The following is an 18,313-nucleotide window of genomic DNA, read 5'->3' on the forward strand; positions in this document are numbered from 1 at the left end:
TCTGTATTTTTCTAAGAAGTTTACCTTCACATTATTAACTTCCAGCATTTAAAAAATATATAAATTTTCTGTTGTCTGTTAAATGTAGTTATGCTCTGCCAGCGTGCATTTCTTGTGCATTTTCTTTGCCCTCACATGTAGCATTTCTGCCTACTGACATTCCTTCATTGTGTGTGAGATCCATTTTCAGCACTGATAGATTCCATGAGGCATGGTTTCAGAGTTTAAAAATACAGTCATGCGCCGCATAATGACATTTTGGTCAGTGACAGACCGCTTATGCGATCGTGGTCCCGTTAGTACCATAGAGCCTAGGTGTGTAGTGGGCTGTACCATCTAGGGTTGTGTAAGTGCACTCTCTGATGTTCATGCAATGACAAAATCACACGACAATGCATTTCTCAGAATTTGTCCCCGTCGTTAAGCGACACATGACTGTAAATACCATTAGGGATTGATATCATAAGAAATTATGTATTTGCATTTTTGACACATTTTGAGGCAGCCATTTTAACATCTGTTTATGTAAAAGATCAATGCTTATTTTACACGGATGTTTTGAAGATTATAAACTCTTAAATTTAACATTAAGCTGCTTTCATATTCCTGTAAAACTGTTTCCTAACCTGCTTCGTGTACTCACACATAGAGAAAATGACGCTGTTTAATATGTCACACTGGTAAGTGGGTCATCTTACTGCTCTTGGTCTCCAGTACTAGGACTGGGGAGTTATCCTTCTCTACTTCATGCTGCGCCCCCGCCCTCCTTGACCTCCACTGCTGACGTCTTGGCACACTGGTGGCTCCTTTGTCGATGTGTAACCTTTGTGAGGAAGGAGACAGAAATGTGGTCTTTGGAGTTATGTATTCACTCACATATAAATTTCTGGGAAAAGTAAAATTTTAAGTAGTCCATTCTAAAAATCTTCATGTTATGGATCATTCTAAGTCATGCATTCATGTTGACCAACGTCTTATATTTGAAGGCTTTGGAAACAACTGTACTCTTATTTTTCATTTACAGCTTTAATGACAAAATCATGCTTCTTAAGCATTTTATAGGAACTTTTTACCTTTTTGTCACCAACTAAAGCTTCATTATATATTAAAGATTTTCTATGAATTTATTCTTGCAATTTGGAAATGAGCCTTTAATATACTTGAAGTATTTCCAGTTATGTGGTGACAGTAAAGGCGATTGTGCCTAATGAAGAACTTGATCAGGCGTAAAATCTGTGTTCTTTCAGTTTAATTATTTAGATTGCATACCCTCTGGGTTTGAGAAGGAATATTTATAAGGTTTGGTGCTTTTTTTAGGAAATTTGTTACTATATTTAAATACTCCTGTTTTGAGAGTAGTGTGTAGCTTGTCCCTACCTCAGAAGAAGTCTGATGTGTATTATTAGTTTAAAACTACTGTTGTATAAAAATTTTTCTGAATTTTGGAATAATTAAAACAACTCAGAATTTTGACATGAAAATAGCATGAAATGTGTATTGTAAAACCTCTGTTTAAATATTTCTCCTCCTGGTTTTCCTCCTGTGGTCAATGTCAGCACACTTCTTCACTGGAAACTGCACAGTGGCCTCTCATGGTTCCCTGTCTGCTGATTCTCTACCCGCCTCCTTTTCCCCATTCTTAGCTGTTACAGCAAGACATCAAGTGCCCTTGCTTCTGCCGCCAGAGTGCCTCTCTGTAGTCCCAGCTCAGCAGTTCTAGTTAGTATCTCACCCTCTCCATCCAGTTTTGTTATAGGAATTGTCTCTCCAAAGCACAACTTGATCATGTCTTAATCTTTTTTTCCTCTTTATTGCCATAGTGGGTAGGCCTTTTTGTAGGACATTTAAGAAGACCCTTTGCAGTCTGGCCCATTTTTCTCTGCCCCAGTGGGCACAGGAGTGAGTCTCACCTCCTTTCCCTAAGTCCCCTCTTATCCACTCACTCATGTTTCTTGTTGCATTTGTATTCTAACCATCTCACTAACTTTGGTCACACCTATATTCACAGCGTGGTCTCAGCCTGGGAGACCCCTCAGCTGTACCCATAGCAGGTGTTACCCTCTGCCAGTATTCCTGTTAGCTCACCCTTGTTTAGAAGTGTCTTCCTCTGATGACACTTTGTCCTTCCTTTGGAGTACCTACTACTTTGTGCCCTCGAATATAACTAGTTGTGCAATTCGTTCTCTTCTTCCACTACATTATAACCCTCTTGATGACATGGCCTGTGTCTTATCTAATTAACGTGTTTTGATGGTTGCAGAATATAAGGCAGGGAATGCACAGACATGCACTTTCAATACATACACATTTTCATGTACTCAGCTTGAATATGTACTTTGTGTACAGCACTGTCACATTCAGTGCCAGTCTCTTTGAGGAAATAGAAATGAATATAACATGTTCCGTGAATATAACATGCCTTCAGAGAATTTAATTCTAGGGTAAAAAAAAGATGTTGATGCAATAAATTGAAAGGCATTGTCCACAGGTGCCATGAAATTCACATCACTCACTAACAAACTATACGTTATATGCCATGTCTGTGTATTTTTGTAAGTGTTTTTGACTTGTCCTTTGGTGTTGTGTCATCTCTCTGTTACATGGTTGTGTGTATGTTTCTTAGATTTTTCTGCCCAATTTATACACATCAATTATATGTATATTCAAAGTCAGGAACTATTCTTACAAAATACAACACTTTTCTATTTAGGTAATTTTATTTTGAATTTTAGTAAACTAAGTTTAGAAGTTAGCTTAATAGATTATCTAAGAATCAAGTAATTTCACTTATAAATTTATAGAGGCTGACTTTTTGAGATACTCTCCATGTTTTTGTTAGCCTAGTTTGTTTTTTTTTTAAATGAAATAATGGTGCTGCTATAGTTTCATTTAGAGTAACTAGGGGCAAAAAACCTTTTGTAGTAATCAAAAGTTAATTTTATTTGCAGAGTTTGATTTCATCCAATTGTGATATTCTCTTAAGAAACGTGGAATTTATTATGTGTTGTTTGTTTTATGTTTTTCTGAAGAATGAGAAATGTGGGTTTAACTCTCACATATTATGGTATATTGTATATAGATTTGTAAAGTGTAAATGCAATGCTCTGTGTACTTTTTTATGCTCTAATGTAATTAATTTGTTTCTAGATGCTGGCATCACCATCTACATCAGGTCAGCTGTCTCAGTTTGGGGCAAGTTTATACGGGCAACAAAGTAAGAATTTTGTATTTATTCTGGGATACTTTATTTAAGGAAAAAAATAACTACCAAATAAAGAACAACCAATGCTGCCCTCGTGGGTTTATTCTAGGGTTTGAAAGGAAAGATCGTTTAATTTTCAGTTTTCCTTATTTTACTTATATAGCAATACTTCATTATTTCAGAGCTTTCTAATTCAAAATTTGTTATTTAGATACAGGATAGATTGAAATCTATTTCTATATCTTTTGTATCTGTATGTTCCTTCATAGTAGTTTTGAAGAAGAATTTGCTAAACAAATTAAAAATAGACATCCTCTGTGTTTTCAATTAGAGGAAGTTAAAGAGTTTTTGTTTGGTCAGTTGAGTAGGTTGTTTTGTGGTTTGTGTCTTTTGGCCTTTTTGTTAACGTAAGCCCATTACTTAACATTCCGTGAAATGTTCTCTTTGTTTAGCAAATATTTCTTCTTTTACTTTAGCTCGATCTGGGTATAGAATCTATGTTTTTGACTAACAGTCCAGTGCTTTTTCCATGTACAGGTTTTTATTTCTTTGTAAATGTTGTGACACTTTCATAGCACTCAGCACAGAGCCCGGCGCATAGTAAGCGCTCAATAAATGTCAGCTGTTATTATCACATGAAATTCTTATAAAACTAAACTACTGAGTCTTCTAGTTTTTCAAATTAATTTCCCAAACCGTTATAGATTAGTAAGATTTTATTGTCTCTGTTAGTGTCAGAGACTGCCGATCTCTTGTCTCTGGTAATGGGAGGGGAGAGTCAGAAGGGCTGTAAGTTCCTAGCAAAGATTACGCAATCATCACGTAACTGGAGGAGACAGTCTGATGACCGAGTATCTTAACCAGCTTCAAATTAAAATCACTTACTTGATTTGGAACTCTTTCCCAGTATAATAAAAGGCAAAGTTTTGATATATATCAGAATAGTTTATAATACCACTTCACCCTTCAGATTGATTTTGAAGTTTAGTAGGGGGAAGAAACTTACTTTGTTAGACAAATATGGTTTCTATCTGCGTTTTTCTCTCAATCTCTTGTGGCCTTCCTCTTTTGCTATGGAAAATGATTTCCTTAATACAGAAGTATTAAATAAATAGATATTAGCAGTTTTCCTCTAGTTAAGTGGAAAACATATTTTAAAAGTTTATTACATAAAAAGGTGTTCCTTATTTATCCACAAATGTTGATCCTCGTTGTTGAGGGAATATTTTTAGCTAGTAATTTGTTTCATTTAACCTGTGTTTTATTGTGAAACCTGTGACTTTCACCTTTCTGGTAACCGTTACCATGGAAATAGTAGTTATTTTAAGGCTACCCTTTATTTCTGTAGAGTAACTGCAAAGAACTTACTTTGTTTTGTTTTGGTTTGGTTTTTTACCTCACAATTTATCACAGCAGAAAGTAGACATGGAATGGAGAAGAATTATATTTGAGAAGCTAAGGCATGGAATGAAGGAGATGGCAATTATTTTACAATGTAATACCAGCTATATGGACTTTAAAAATCTGATCTAATCTTTTCAACCTGCAAATGTGAAATTGTAATTGGGCTAACATATGGAATGGGTTAGGTTTCAAATAGAGTTATTTCATTGGTACGGTAGACATTCATTGACTTCTTAATTTGTGTAAATGATTGTGCTGATTGTTAAGGATGTACAAAGATTAATAAATAAGCATAGTTATTTCCATTAGAAGAAAATATTTTAAGGTACTTTATTAGTTTAGAAAGAAGTCATATATAACAAACATTTCCCGTTGGAGTTTAGTATAGTAAATGGCTGTATTCCCGTAACACTGGGGAACCAGCATTTTTACTGCGTGGCTCACTCTTAACTGTCGTTGTAGGGATTAGCCTACAGAAAATTGAACGTTACATCAGCTGGAACTAAAATGCCTCAAGTCAATTATTCCTTTCCAGGGTACAGATCTAGAAACTACAAGTAGTGGAAAAGACAGCCTGGGTTTCCAGCGTCTGTTAGGATGGATCTGAGAGGGCCGGCTGGGTCATTTAGCTGGGAAGCACTCCAAACACACACCTTGTCAGAACACCGGCCACCACGTGGGACTTAAGGGTCAGGGTTTGAATAGTGTCAGTCAGTCAGAATGATGAAACTTGAAGGGCTGATCTTAATAAAGGATGAGGAGATAGAAGGATTAAGTAGATGGGAGTAGATTAGTAATGTTATTCTTAGGGCAACTGATTGTAATTGTGCTTTGGGCTTGATATAAGTAAAAGCTCTCTGGCCTCTCAAGTGTGCTGAGTACCACCATTAACTGTATTCAGACTGGCAAAGTTGAGTAGGAATTTGTGTCATTAAAATGGAGGTCTGCTGTCTTGTGTTCTTGATGATTAGAGAGGTTAGAGGTGGAGAAGAACGAGTGCCCCCTTCAAAACTGACTCACGGAGATAAAACAAGGGAGGGAATTCCTCTTGGAATGGACACAGAGCTGCTTAAACCTACATTTTGCCAGATTGGGGTAGAAGTGATTGTGTAGTACGTAAGGGTACCCAGCAAATGCTGGACTAGGGTTCTTGTATGATTACAGGTTCTAGGATAGTGTGATTGTATCCAAATATGTGAGTAACTTTTCATCCAGGAGTTCATGTGAATACTGTGCCCATGATAACCGTGGAAGACAGTGAACAGAGTCTTGCTTCCAAGTTGTATGACCTTTCCTTGTCTTCTGTGACTGTATGCACAAGGCTTTAGGTACACCTTATGGGTTTAACGACCCCTGGGCTCCCTGAAGCTGTCTGCTATATTGGAATGAACAGGGAACTAGGAATTAATTTCTCCTGGATAGTCAATACATTCAAGTTAAGTGATAGTGTAGTTGGAGTGACTTTTTCTTATTTACCAACAGGATTTAGAGCCTTGAAGGATTATAGAAAAAGAAAATTACTGTTTATGGTGCATTTCTGTTATGCCTATTGTCTTATAGGCACATAGGTTAACTAGCTGTCTGTATGAATCCATTATGCACATTTATATCTGAATTCTCAGAGGACCTAAGCTTCTAGCTGGGAGAGGAAGTAAACTTATCTTTCTGGGATCTGACTCCTAGCTTGAGAGCAGCGGCCTAGTCTCACGCTTTCAGCAACATCCCTTTGTCCTCCTGTTTTAAGAACTCCTGTGTGAAGGCTGCTTGTATTGTGGCGAACCAGAGCACAGGTGGTATGGTTCAGAAGTGATGGTGTTGACAGTGTAATTGGGCAATGTACATTTTGGTAGCTTCAGGCAATTGTAGGACCATTTAACAGATACTTGAATTAATACTGAATGCTTTGTGATTTCTTGCTCTCAAGAAGCACGTGTTATAGTTCGGGAGGTCAAGAAATATTTATATGGAAAATATTGAATAACAGCACACAGCTGTTAGATACGTAAGTTAAAAAGTATCATGTTGAGTGGTAGGGGCAGACTTACGGTTTGGAGAGAAAAGCACAGAAAGCTGCAATAGTATGAGAAAGCTTTGAAAGGAGGTGGGAGTTGAGTTGAACAGATACTCACTGAGTGCCTACCATATATATATATTGCGCCATGCTAGATCGTGCAGAGGCGTGGTGGGAGAGGTCACGCTCCGTTGTGTCGTCTCTGTACAGCACACACACCGCATTGATGTTACTGCATTTTGTTATTGCATGTCTTCATTGCCTTGTATTCTCAGTACTCTGTACATGATATGACAAGCATTCAGTTCTCAACCCTGGCTGCACGCCTAGAAACACCTGGAGAGTTTTCAAAATCCTGCTGCTCATGAATTATGCAGACCCAGACTAAGCCACAATTTCTGGGCATGGGATCCAGAGATTAAAGTTCCCCAGGTGATGCAAAATTTAGCAGCTACTGTAAGAAGTAGAAAGTGATTGACTGAAAAAAGGGATTGAAATAGGCGTCAAGAAATTGGATCATTATTTTTACTCTTCATTATTGTGATCTTGGGCAAGTCACTTAATGCCTGATGTTAGTTCTTCATCTGTAACATAGTTAGCAGATCTTCATCTGTAACTTAGTTGGGTGATTTCTGGAGAATTTTCTCTCTGTTACATCCTTTGGTTTTAATGAGGGAAATTGCATAATGAGAGAATATTACGGGGAAGATGAACCAGCTAAGTGCAGGACCCGCTGGAGGAACGAAGAGGGTTGTCCTTTGTTAGTGTGGGCAAGACATTGAGTTCCTAGAGGAAGCAGGTTGCTTTGGCATTGGAAAGGGTGGTACTTTAAGCCCTCTTACGTCAATTAGGGATTTTCTTCCCTTTCCTTAATAAAGATTTCAGGAGACTTCATTTAAGTGTGAGTATTAGGGATTTGGTTGCTGCGATTGAATTTTTTCCTTATGATGTATTAATGTTGTTTATTTTTAGCTGAAGATTGAATAAAGGATGGCATATTTTGTGATAAGTATTTAAGGGATGTTTTGTTAATCAGTTTGTACAGTGGAAATAATTCGTGGAAACATTTCTTAAATCATGTTCTTTTGAATTTCTGGTAAATGATCAATAAAGAATTGAACTCATTCTTTGTTTAGCACCCTGCCAAATTAGAGGTAGAGATCTACTTAGAGTGTGTTTGTGTATTTCTCCTTACGTTGTATTCTTTATTATCAATTTGTTGAATGGAAAGAAAAATTTAATTCAGAATGATAACATTTTTAACTGCTTTTTAACTTTTTTTCTTCATTCTTTTATTCGTTATCTGAAACAAGAGGATAAATACCTTCTCTATGAGGTTGTTATGAGGAGGAAAGGAGATGAAGTAGCATAGTGCTTGACACACAGTTGTTAGGTGCTTTATGAATTTTCGTTCTCCTGCCCGCCCAGTCACCTGCCCATACGCAAACTCATGCATACGTATTTATGTTTTTACCCGTTAAAGGTAAAGTTATTGAAGTTATTTTATATCAAAAAACATTTTATGCACTGCTTTTTTCCTTTAGTTTGCATGTCTGCTTCATGGTATGGTGTTTGGAGATGATTTTCTCTGATTTTTTCTAATTAAACTAGTAGAGGTATAAATTTTTCCCTCCTCGACCCTACCCAGTTACAATAGTTTGATTCAAGTAACTCAAATTTAATGACAGTATATTTTGCTTCATAAAAATATAACTTTGTATGTTCCTGTTCAGTTATATTAATTCTTTATGTTTTAAAAGAGTTGAGGTTTTAAATTGAATTTAAAATAACTCTATTATTAAGTATTCAAGGGTTGAGATCCAGTTTGAAATTGATGCACTACTCGCTTCTCTTTTGATTTTTTTTTTTCATACTTACCTAGTTCAACAAATTGCAACTCGGAGTTCTTGAACTTATTAGCTGTTTTTATGAAATCGAGTGTTGAAGAAAAAATAAAAATAAATGCTAATCTTTGAGTTTCTTTAAATCATACTGTCTTCGTCTACTCTCAGCACGATAAATTAACTCAAATGTGCCAATCCGCAATTCACTAGATAAATAACCGTACCCATTTTTGTTTCCTTCTCCAAAAGTTTTTTTTGCTAATATTCAGATAATCTCTGATCTCTGCAATATTTCTGAAGTTATAAATTTTCATAATACAGCGTGGAATAATATGTGTACAAAGGGTTAAAATAAAGAAATCTCACTGAGTCTTTTGTAGGACTTATCAATTAGTAGAAAAGAGCAGAATGGTTCTAGATTTTTGGAAAGTGTTTATTTATAGTGATGAAGATACAGAAGGAGTGAAAGGAAAGGGAAGGAAAACTAGAGGGAAGAAAACTTGGCTGTCTAGAGAGAGGGAGAAAGAAAGAGGAGGGAAGAGAGCAAGTGGTAGAGGTTGAGAAAAAGTTTGAGGAGAAGTAAACATACTCAGAAAAGAAAAAGAAAGCAAGAGAAAAATAGACTGGATAATGGGCATTGCGGTTCAGTAGGCACTCACAAGGATGTTCATTTAGCGTGGTGCTGGGCTCCCACAGCACTGCCATTAAGAACAGTAGGAGCTAAGAAATCTAAATTCTACTCTTGGTTCTTTGTGTCACCTTGCAGAAGTCAGGTAACTTATCTGAGGCTCAAATTCCTCATCTGTAAAATGTGAACATTGGACTTAGTGATCTTTAAGGTCCCTCTGTCTCTAAAATTGTGTAATATTTCTTGGTGATCAGTAACCATGAGAAACATTCCTGTGGGAAATTTGCAGCTATAGCTGACTTTAGGACAGCGTGTTTGGGGAGAAGGATGTAAGCTCCCTGTGGTAGGAGCTTTTTCTGTCTTGTTCACTACTGTAACCCCAGCAAGCTAGCACAGTGCTTAGGACATAGTAGGCACTCAATAAATGTTTGTCGAATGAGTGAGGTGAAAAGTATCACTTTGGTGGTTCATTGTGGGAGCATCTAGAGGACCTGGAGGGAAAGTGGTGTGCTTGACAGAAAGAAAAGACTTATTTCTTCTCAAGATATCTTGTATTGGCTGATTTTAATCTGCTATTCTTCCTTATTTTGTCTCAGATTCAGAGAAAGTGGCTGCAGCTAGTGGCATACTCATGGTCACAAAACTTGTAGTGACCAGACATACATATGGTGACTAAATAAACCAACGTATAACCTAGGCCATGACTGAAAGAAATGCAGAACCAAGCTCATGTCTTCAGGGAACACGAGTGAAGGAGTACACACAGAACATGGTAGCCATATTGAATTGGATTCATTGGCTTCGTTCAGTTGAGAGGCAAAATTAGGCTGTAAGCCTAGTCCTGAGGTTGGCAGATTCCAGTGACGTCTTTGTGATCCACTGGTATCCTTAGGTTAGGAGGTGCTACATTGTTTTGCTGAAAGAGAAATTTTGCAAAGATAGTTGAAGGAAAACATTCAGAGTATATGTACTATTCCAATTTTTTTTTACAGGGCATAGTTTCAAACTATTCAGGTCTTTGAAATTGTTGGACCAAAAAGGGGAAAAACAGTCACTTTAAATTCCTAGCACTAAAGGCATCTACTTATTCACTAGCTTTCACTCCATCCTATCACTTTTGTTGAACCTCCAGTGCAGAACAAGCTTAGTTGACTGATGAGCCATTCCATGGCAGACTAGAAATAGAAAGCACTAACAGTGGGGCAGGATGATGGAGGCAAGGAGGCAATCATAGGCAGATATGATGACATCGTAGTGACAGCTGAACATCCTTACTGTGAAGGATAAAAGGGGAAAAATAAACATTTATAACATTAGCTATCCATGACAATTATTCTGAGTCATTAAGAAAGTAATTTATATTTCATATTAATAAAAAGGTAGAAAATATGCCATACATTTTTGAAATAAGTTTATCCCAGTTGGTTAATTTTCTTTCTATGTTTTGTATCTGAACGGTGAACCCTCAGTAGTCTTTAAAAATACACCTGTTGGCACACATCCCTCCCTGCTCTAGCCCCAGGGGGAGCAGATCTACACAAGGTCCTTGTACTTTGAAATCTTTTAAAATATTTTAAATTCTTGTCTCTCGTAGCTGTATCAGGTTGAGTTTTTAAACAGTTGCTGACATTTATGTTGAGTTCATAAAAATTATAATATTGAGTAGTACGTATGTATAAATAGTAGTACAGAGACTTTTTCTTAAATGCATTTAAAAAGGATCATATAAAAATTAAAGCTTCCTCAGTAGAGCAGGGTTAAATGTCCGTGTACCTCAGTCACGATTTTAAAACATAAGCTTACACAAGACGACAAATTTCTTAGAAGTATTTGTATAACATGTTTTTATTGAAACAGAAGTCATGTAATTGTTACAGTCATTGATAGACATAGTTTATTGTAAAAAGAAATGTGAAAAGAAGATAGAAATGTGAAAGAAATATCCATTCATAATATTAAATTTCAGATAGAACATATTTTTGTTAAAATCAGAGTCCATTTGGGGGTTAATTAAGTATATATCCATTTAAAATTTGCATATTATTTTACATATTAGGTCATTTTAAAATGTTTTAAATTGCCAACTCCAGAAGATGGATAACAATTTCATTCCTGGTGGCAATGAATTTCCTTCTTCTGAATTTTTTTAATAGGTGCACTAGGCCTTCCAATGAGGGGGATGAGCAACAATACCCCTCAGTTAAATCGCAGCTTATCACAAGGCACTCAGTTACCGAGCCACGTCACGCCAACAACAGGGGTACCAACAATGTCACTTCACACGCCTCCATCTCCAAGCAGGTATTTATTGATGGGCCAGAATATCTTGCAAAATGCTGTCTTTGTAGAGTAAGCAAGCTTTTTAGTTTTTTTAGTAAGGTAACTATTTAATAAGAAAACTATTGATTTTCTGGTTCAGTGTCTTTCACTGAGGAAAAGAGAGTTGATACCCTGTGCTCATTTTATTTCATTGCAAATTGATAAGTATAGTGTAAGATGTTTTATCCTGCAGCTAGCCTTCTGGGTGTCAGCTGGGTGGGTGTCAAGAAGTAATCTCCACCTGAGGAGCTTTTCCGAAAGCCACCTCTCTTCCTCAGAGGAGGATGTGCAATTTAAAGTTGCTCCTCAGATAATTCTGGCTACTGCTCCTCACTGCACCCGTTGCTCTAGTGAGAGTAATAAAACAGGTTACGTAGATCGTAGATGATGCATGTTAGTATGAAGAAGATGGAATGACATGCATTTGTAACGAAATTATGCTAAATATATATGTTTGTATTATTTTATGTCGTAGTCACAGCAGTACTTCTCTCATCTTAGATATCACCTTAAATTAGTTCCACTATAATTTGCCCTTTCTTGTTGGTTTGGTTATTTGATTTTTCTTTTGAAAGAGCTGGAATGATAAAAGAATTAAGCTAATAAAAATTAACAGTGCAATTTGAAAGTATATTTGAGGTTCTAGGGTTAGATCAATTGATTATTTACAGAGAATTTAATGAGTGATTACAGAGAGCTTATTTAGTATAATGGACTTCTTTTTCAGGGGTATTTTGCCTATGAATCCTAGGAATATGATGAACCACTCCCAGGTTGGTCAGGGCATTGGAATTCCTAGCAGGACAAATAGCATGAGCAGTTCAGGGTTAGGTAGCCCCAGCAGAAGCTCGCCAAGCATAATATGTATGCCAAAGCAGCAGCCTTCTCGACAGCCTTTTACTGTGAACAGGTAAGACGTTTATTGATACTGTGTATAACTGTCTTTCTGGGTATTTTCAAATTTGCCTTTTCATATTCAACATTCTGTTCTTGGCTTCTTTCTCATAAGTGTGTCTCACCATATATTTATGCCCAAAGATTCTCTTTCTGTTGTACACCACCACTTTAACCCCCCCAAACTAAAGACATGTTCTTTTGGAAAATCAGTCTGATTTTAGAAAGCACATTAAAGCTTTTTGTTACTGTTGTCAGAAAAGGATTGTTTTTAGGTTGCCACCAGGCCCATTTTTGTTGCTGCGTCCTTCCTTTGTTGCATGAGGCTGGTCTCCTGTGGGCAGAGTCCAGCCTTAGAAACAGGGCTGGAGACGAGTCTGACTGTGACTCCTGTGCCTCACACGCTTTGGTTGAGTACCTTTTCAACCCAAATTCAGTTCTGTGCTTTGGTGACTTACTGACCAAAGACTTTTTTGCTGTTGTTGTTTGGTGGGTTGTTTTTTTGTTTTTTGTGTTTTTTTTGGTGAGGAAGATTAGTCCTGAGTTAATATCTATTGCCAATCCTCCTCTTGTTGCTTGAGCAAGATTGTTGCTTGAGCAAGATTGTTGCTGAGCTAACATCTGTGCCAGTCTTCCTCTATTTTTTGAATTGGGACGCCGTCACAGCATGGCTTGATGAGTGGTGTGTAGGTCTGCGCCCAGCATCGGAACCTGTGAACCCTGGTTCACTGAAGTGGAATGCGCAGACTTAACCACTACACCACCAGGCCAGCCCCTGACCAAGGACTTTTTAAGACAACATCTACAGTATTTGAAAATAGTGTCCTATCCTGGGACTTACAATAAAAATTTGAGCTGTTGTGCTTTTTCACTCTTTTTTGCACTGCCCGTTGCATATACTACTATGTAATCGTGATAACAATATGAAGACCAGTGATCCTGTTTGTTAGGATTTTTAAACTGTTTAAGTAATTTTATGAGTTATGTCTACGATATAAAGCTTGCTTTCTTGCAAAAACAGCATTGAAATTTATTGCCATTTTTTTTCATGGGAAACTATAGTGGGAAAAAGGACCTGGATCTAGTTGCTATCATCATGCTAATTTAATTCACTTTCTTTTATCTAGTAGTTATAAAATCTGAATTAAAATAGAATGTTAGCACATTTCTCATTTAACCTTCATCCAGTAAGCTCCAGTTCTTACTTTCATTTAGACTTTTGAGTATTTCTTTTGTAATTTTACTGCTCTTTTGGTTATTTAAAAAGTTATTATTTGTAAAAGGTTATCAAAATGCTCACCCCCTTGATAGCTTCCTAATCATATAAGACCTTTTGGGCTTTATCACCTCTCTCCACATTCTTGTAGTATTGTTTGTTGAATGTATACTTAAATTTTTGCCTTTCCATATTTTTTCACATTTTAATTGTTCTTAAAAATTTCTTTGCTCATGAATTGTCAATGAAATGGGTCTCTGAAACCCTGCTTGTTACTCTTGATAAGTTGTATTTATTGTGAACTGTTTCCACCTCTTAGTACTTCTTGGGTGTTTGAGGGTACTGTGCCATCAGCAGCTCTAAGGTGCTGTTGCACAGGTTCCTGCTGGCTGTCATGCTCTGCTCTGGAGTATTGTTTCACCAGCTGCATAGTTTATGAAAATGCTGTTTGGCCTTAGTTAGTTTTACAGATTTAGACGAAAAACAAAAACCCGTGTCATTTTCAGTTTAACCCTACTCATAACACTGATACACTTTTATCAGATTATTTGGTGTTCAAGATGCATACTTTCCCTGTAGAATTTACATTAACAGTTCTTTTTCACGTTCTTAATTACTTCTGGCCTTGCTTTCAGTTCAGTCTTATTTTTTGTTTTTGGTTTTTTCCCATGTTTAGGCTTGTGCAAAAAAGGGAGGCATTTGTAACTATTTACCAGGTACCAATTGTGCATTAATTCAGAATTGAGGGCACTACAGAGGGATTTTTTTTCTTTCAAGTAGCTGAAAGATAAACTATATTTAGATAAAAATAATGTGTTTTAGAATACTGAATTTAGTTAAAGAAAATCATCATTTACTTCAGGTCAGCTAAACTTTTACTGAGTGCCTGTTGTATCTTCCTGAACACTAAGGGCAGAGGATGCAAAGAGGAATGTGACGTGGACTCTGTCCACGAGAGTGTATGTTCTAGTTGGGAAAGACTTTACCAGTAGTAGAAGAAAAACAAGCATTCAGGAAGAGCAGTCTTCCGCTAAACTGCCTGTTTTTGAGGTTAGTTACTTCTTCCAGTATATGCAGTAAGTTGACTCTCCAGGTACACAAAATGGTCTCCTTAATCTCTGTTTTCATCAGGCTTATACATAGATACTTTGTGTTTTGTTTTTTAATTAATCTGTTTAAGACGTTTGTTTCTCAGTTCATGGAAGGACTTTAGGGAAGTTTTTAAAGAAAAATAAAGATCAAATTTAGAAAACTAAAATTAGTGTTTGTTTTTAAACATACTGTTGTTTTATGTGAGGAGATCAGAAGTATACACTTTGTTTTTCTTCATCTGAAAGTTAGTGTTCTTACTGTATATCTACAATTATTTTCTATGTACCCAGTATGTCTGGATTTGGAATGAACAGGAATCAGGCATTTGGAATGAATAACTCCTTATCAAGTAACATTTTTAATGGAACAGGTAAGCGTATTCTGGAGCTAGTACCCTATAAAAATTAGTAGATCTTTGACTTATAAAGCAATTCAACAGACTGGTCTGAAAATTTGACAGGACTTTTGTGTGTTAAATAGTAGAATTTAATTTAAGGAGAATCTGACAGGGATAGGAATTAATTCAGTGAACAGTCAAGAGATATGTAAATACATTTTTTCACTTGGCATGGTAATGGCAGAGTGTTCTAGAGTCAGGATTATTTCCTTAATACCTGGAGAAAGCCTAACTGAATGTTAGCTTAGCCTGTGTTTATGCCTCAGAATCTGTTTTGCTTCAGGAGCTTCTCCTGTCCTCAGTCCTCTCACTGCAAGACCTACTCTAAACCAGGTCGGGTGGTAGAGCATCCTGGCGTAGAGACCCAGACTGAAGAACCCTTAACACTCTATGGAGCACTTACAGTTTTTTCTTAATAGTTCTTATGATACTCATTTTGACATTTAACCCTTAAATGAATTTTTATTCAATTTTATGTAAACATTCAAAATTTAATTACATGGAAGACCAATTCTGATTGGACAGTCGACAGTCCCTGCAGTCTGTTGGTTTCTTTCTTTTGTCAACTGCTTCACACCGAAGTGAGCAGGAGGCTTTGTTGCTGTTCAGCTTCGGGTCCCACCCTCGCCTCCAGACCGTTTCCTGAGAGGAGATGAGGATCTTGTTATGGTCATGGGAGCAAACGTGAATACAATCATTGAGAGGAAGTGGAAAGTGAGCGTGATAGTGAAACAGCGTCTGTGGCAGCACGAGAGAAGATTTAGTAATGAAATGACCTGTGTGGCTATGGGCTTTTAATTTTTAAATGTCTCTCTAACAACGTAGATTCATCAAATGAGACTTTAAATTCCAAATTTTAGCCTTTGAAAATTATAGTTTCGTGTTTAAGGTGTTAAAATAACATGAAGTACCATATTCCATTGTTTCTTAAAATATTTTTTCATATTTTAATATCTTTGAAAGCAGGCTGCATAATCATGGTTTATGGGAAAGTTGTTTTTTCCTCCTTTATGGACCATAAAGTAACAGTTTGTCTGACAATGCCATCTTATATTCTGAATTATGGTTTTATACGCTTTTATAAATTTTAGAATTATTTTTAAAATCCAATTTTAATTCAGTATATTTTACACTAGGAAAATTGTTTCCAAATGTTTCCCTAAAAATGTAAATTTGGGAGTTTATTAACTATTTTTAGGTTAAAATTATTCTCTAATAACATATAACAATTTTAAATTCCATCTTAAAGGATTTAAAGATGTGTTTTAAAAGTTAATATATATTCAAAGTTTATAGTTAATTTGTAATCATAATTTGAGAAATTACTTTGTAAATTGAAACACTATTAAATAAATCAATTTCTGTTGTGTTGTTCATATAGTAGTATCTTTAAAATTCAAATAAGCTGCAATTTTTTAAACAATGGATATCGATGATTTTCTTTTACCCTTTATAATTTTGAATTGTCACCTGACTTGCGGTGTTAATAAAGTGTATTGTTCTTCAATTAACAAAGTAATCTTGAGACAATAGTTTCTTTCTGAGATTCTTCTAATTATGAAACATGGAGAAAAGTTAAAACTAACTGGAAAAAAGGGCCAAGTAAATTGAAAATGATTATAAAACACTGGATGAAACAAAGATTGCAGAAAAGCCATAGTGCAGGCTAAAGCTAAGGTAGAAAATTAAATTCTTCAAAAATTGAGATTACAAGATTGTAAGCATAATAGAGTAATAAAAGTTGAGAAGAAATCAAAGGGATCATTCAAATAGGCAAAGTAGAAAAGTTGGGTTAAATTTTAACTTTTCAAAGAAAGCAAGCTTGTATTTAAATATAAAATGAGCAAAAGTAAATTTTATTCGTTTGATATATATTTATTGAGCGCCTACTGTGTGATAGGTAATGTAAACTTCTGGGCTTTGCATCATATCCCCACACTTGCCAAGCACTCACCAGACAGGGGAACCCTACTTAGACCCTACCAACTCCACCCTGTCTATACCCCCAACTGCACACACATGCATGCCTTCATGTTTGTGTATGGGGCCAATAGGCCACAGGACAGAGGGCCTCAGGGCTTCTGCTCCCACCTCCTGTGTCTCAGATATGTTTCTGGCCATTTGCAGGAGGCACTGTTATTATTGCACCCGTGTTACACTTGAGCTCTGAGCATTCCACATGCAACCTCTGCTTTTGGATATAATGAAAAGAGCAGTTGTATCACAGCAGTCTGCCTCTTGCTGGCTAGCAGGCTATAACTTTAGGGTACCATCTTCCACAGGGAGATAATGTACTACCTAGTCCTTATTCTCTGCTTTAAGTCTCTAGGATTTGGAGGTTTTATTATGCTAGTTACATACTGCTTTGCTGAATTGTTCATGAAGTTCTTTCCACATGAAATCAGTCACAAGTATTTATTGTGCACCTGCACAGACCTAGTACAGTGCTGTGCGTTATTTAAGAAGAAGACACTGTCACATCAAGTTACATTATGGTTGGTCTTTAATAATCTGTTAAAAAGGTTTGTGGAATGAATAACTAGTGCTTTTTCTCATTATTTAGATGGAAGCGAAAATGTGACAGGATTGGACCTCTCAGATTTTCCAGCATTAGCAGACCGAAACAGAAGGGAAGGCAGTGGTAACCCAACTCCATTAATAAACCCCTTGGCTGGAAGAGCTCCTTACGGTAATTCAGCTTTTTAATGATGGCCAGTGGAGACTTTGCATTGCAAACAAGTATATACATATACGTACACATCTGCGTGTGTGTGCACACAGATACGTTTTCCAATTGGAGTAGTCCAATTTTGTCAGCATTGACATATGCAAAGTGTTTTTTCCTCCCAGAATACCACGATAGCAGTTTGTACAGAATCCCCAAAAGGAAATCCTCATTGGTATTCAGAAGTTATTTTCTTCTGGCATCTCTGCCTTAATATACACCTTAATGATTATTTTGTGGTTTGGTTTTTCTTAATTCATTGCACATTTTTTAAAGGACCCATTCCTCATTCCTAGTTACTAATAATGACTGACCATATACACTGAAGATTTTTTCTAAGCCAGTTTCTCAGCCTCGACACTACTGACATTGGGGTCAGATAATTCCTTATAAAGGAAGGACCGTCCTGTGCATTATAGAATGTTAAGCCACATCCCTGGCTTCTCCCTACTCATTGCTGGTAACACCACTCCCTCTACCCCCATTGTAACAATCATAGATGCCTCCAGACATTGACAAATGTCCTGTGGGGAAAAAAAATGCCTTCTGTTGAGAACTGCTGCTCCTCGTTCATGTATAGT

The 18,313-nt window shown here is 36.5% G+C and overlaps 1 protein-coding gene across 37 annotated transcripts in view; it reads left to right on the top strand.

Moving 5' to 3' along the window:
- The window catches only part of CNOT2 (CCR4-NOT transcription complex subunit 2), a 110,861-nt gene that overhangs the window by 75,150 nt on the left and 17,398 nt on the right, over positions 1 to 18,313 (top strand). For 29 of the 37 annotated variants that reach the window (XM_070271949.1, XM_070271934.1, XM_070271936.1 and 26 more), the window contains 5 exons: positions 3,148 to 3,214; positions 11,243 to 11,390; positions 12,136 to 12,318; positions 14,901 to 14,980; positions 17,571 to 17,696. In XM_070271949.1, coding sequence (XP_070128050.1) covers positions 3,148 to 3,214; positions 11,243 to 11,390; positions 12,136 to 12,318; positions 14,901 to 14,980; positions 17,571 to 17,696 — 604 coding nt within the window. The remainder of the gene's footprint in view (positions 1 to 3,147; positions 3,215 to 11,242; positions 11,391 to 12,135; positions 12,319 to 14,900; positions 14,981 to 17,570; positions 17,697 to 18,313) is intronic. The other 8 variants (XM_070271964.1, XM_070271965.1, XM_070271961.1 and 5 more) reach the window with 2 other exon arrangements.

The sequence above is a fragment of the Equus caballus genome, chromosome 6 (assembly GCF_041296265.1).
Source record: "Equus caballus isolate H_3958 breed thoroughbred chromosome 6, TB-T2T, whole genome shotgun sequence".
NCBI lineage: Eukaryota > Metazoa > Chordata > Mammalia > Perissodactyla > Equidae > Equus > Equus caballus.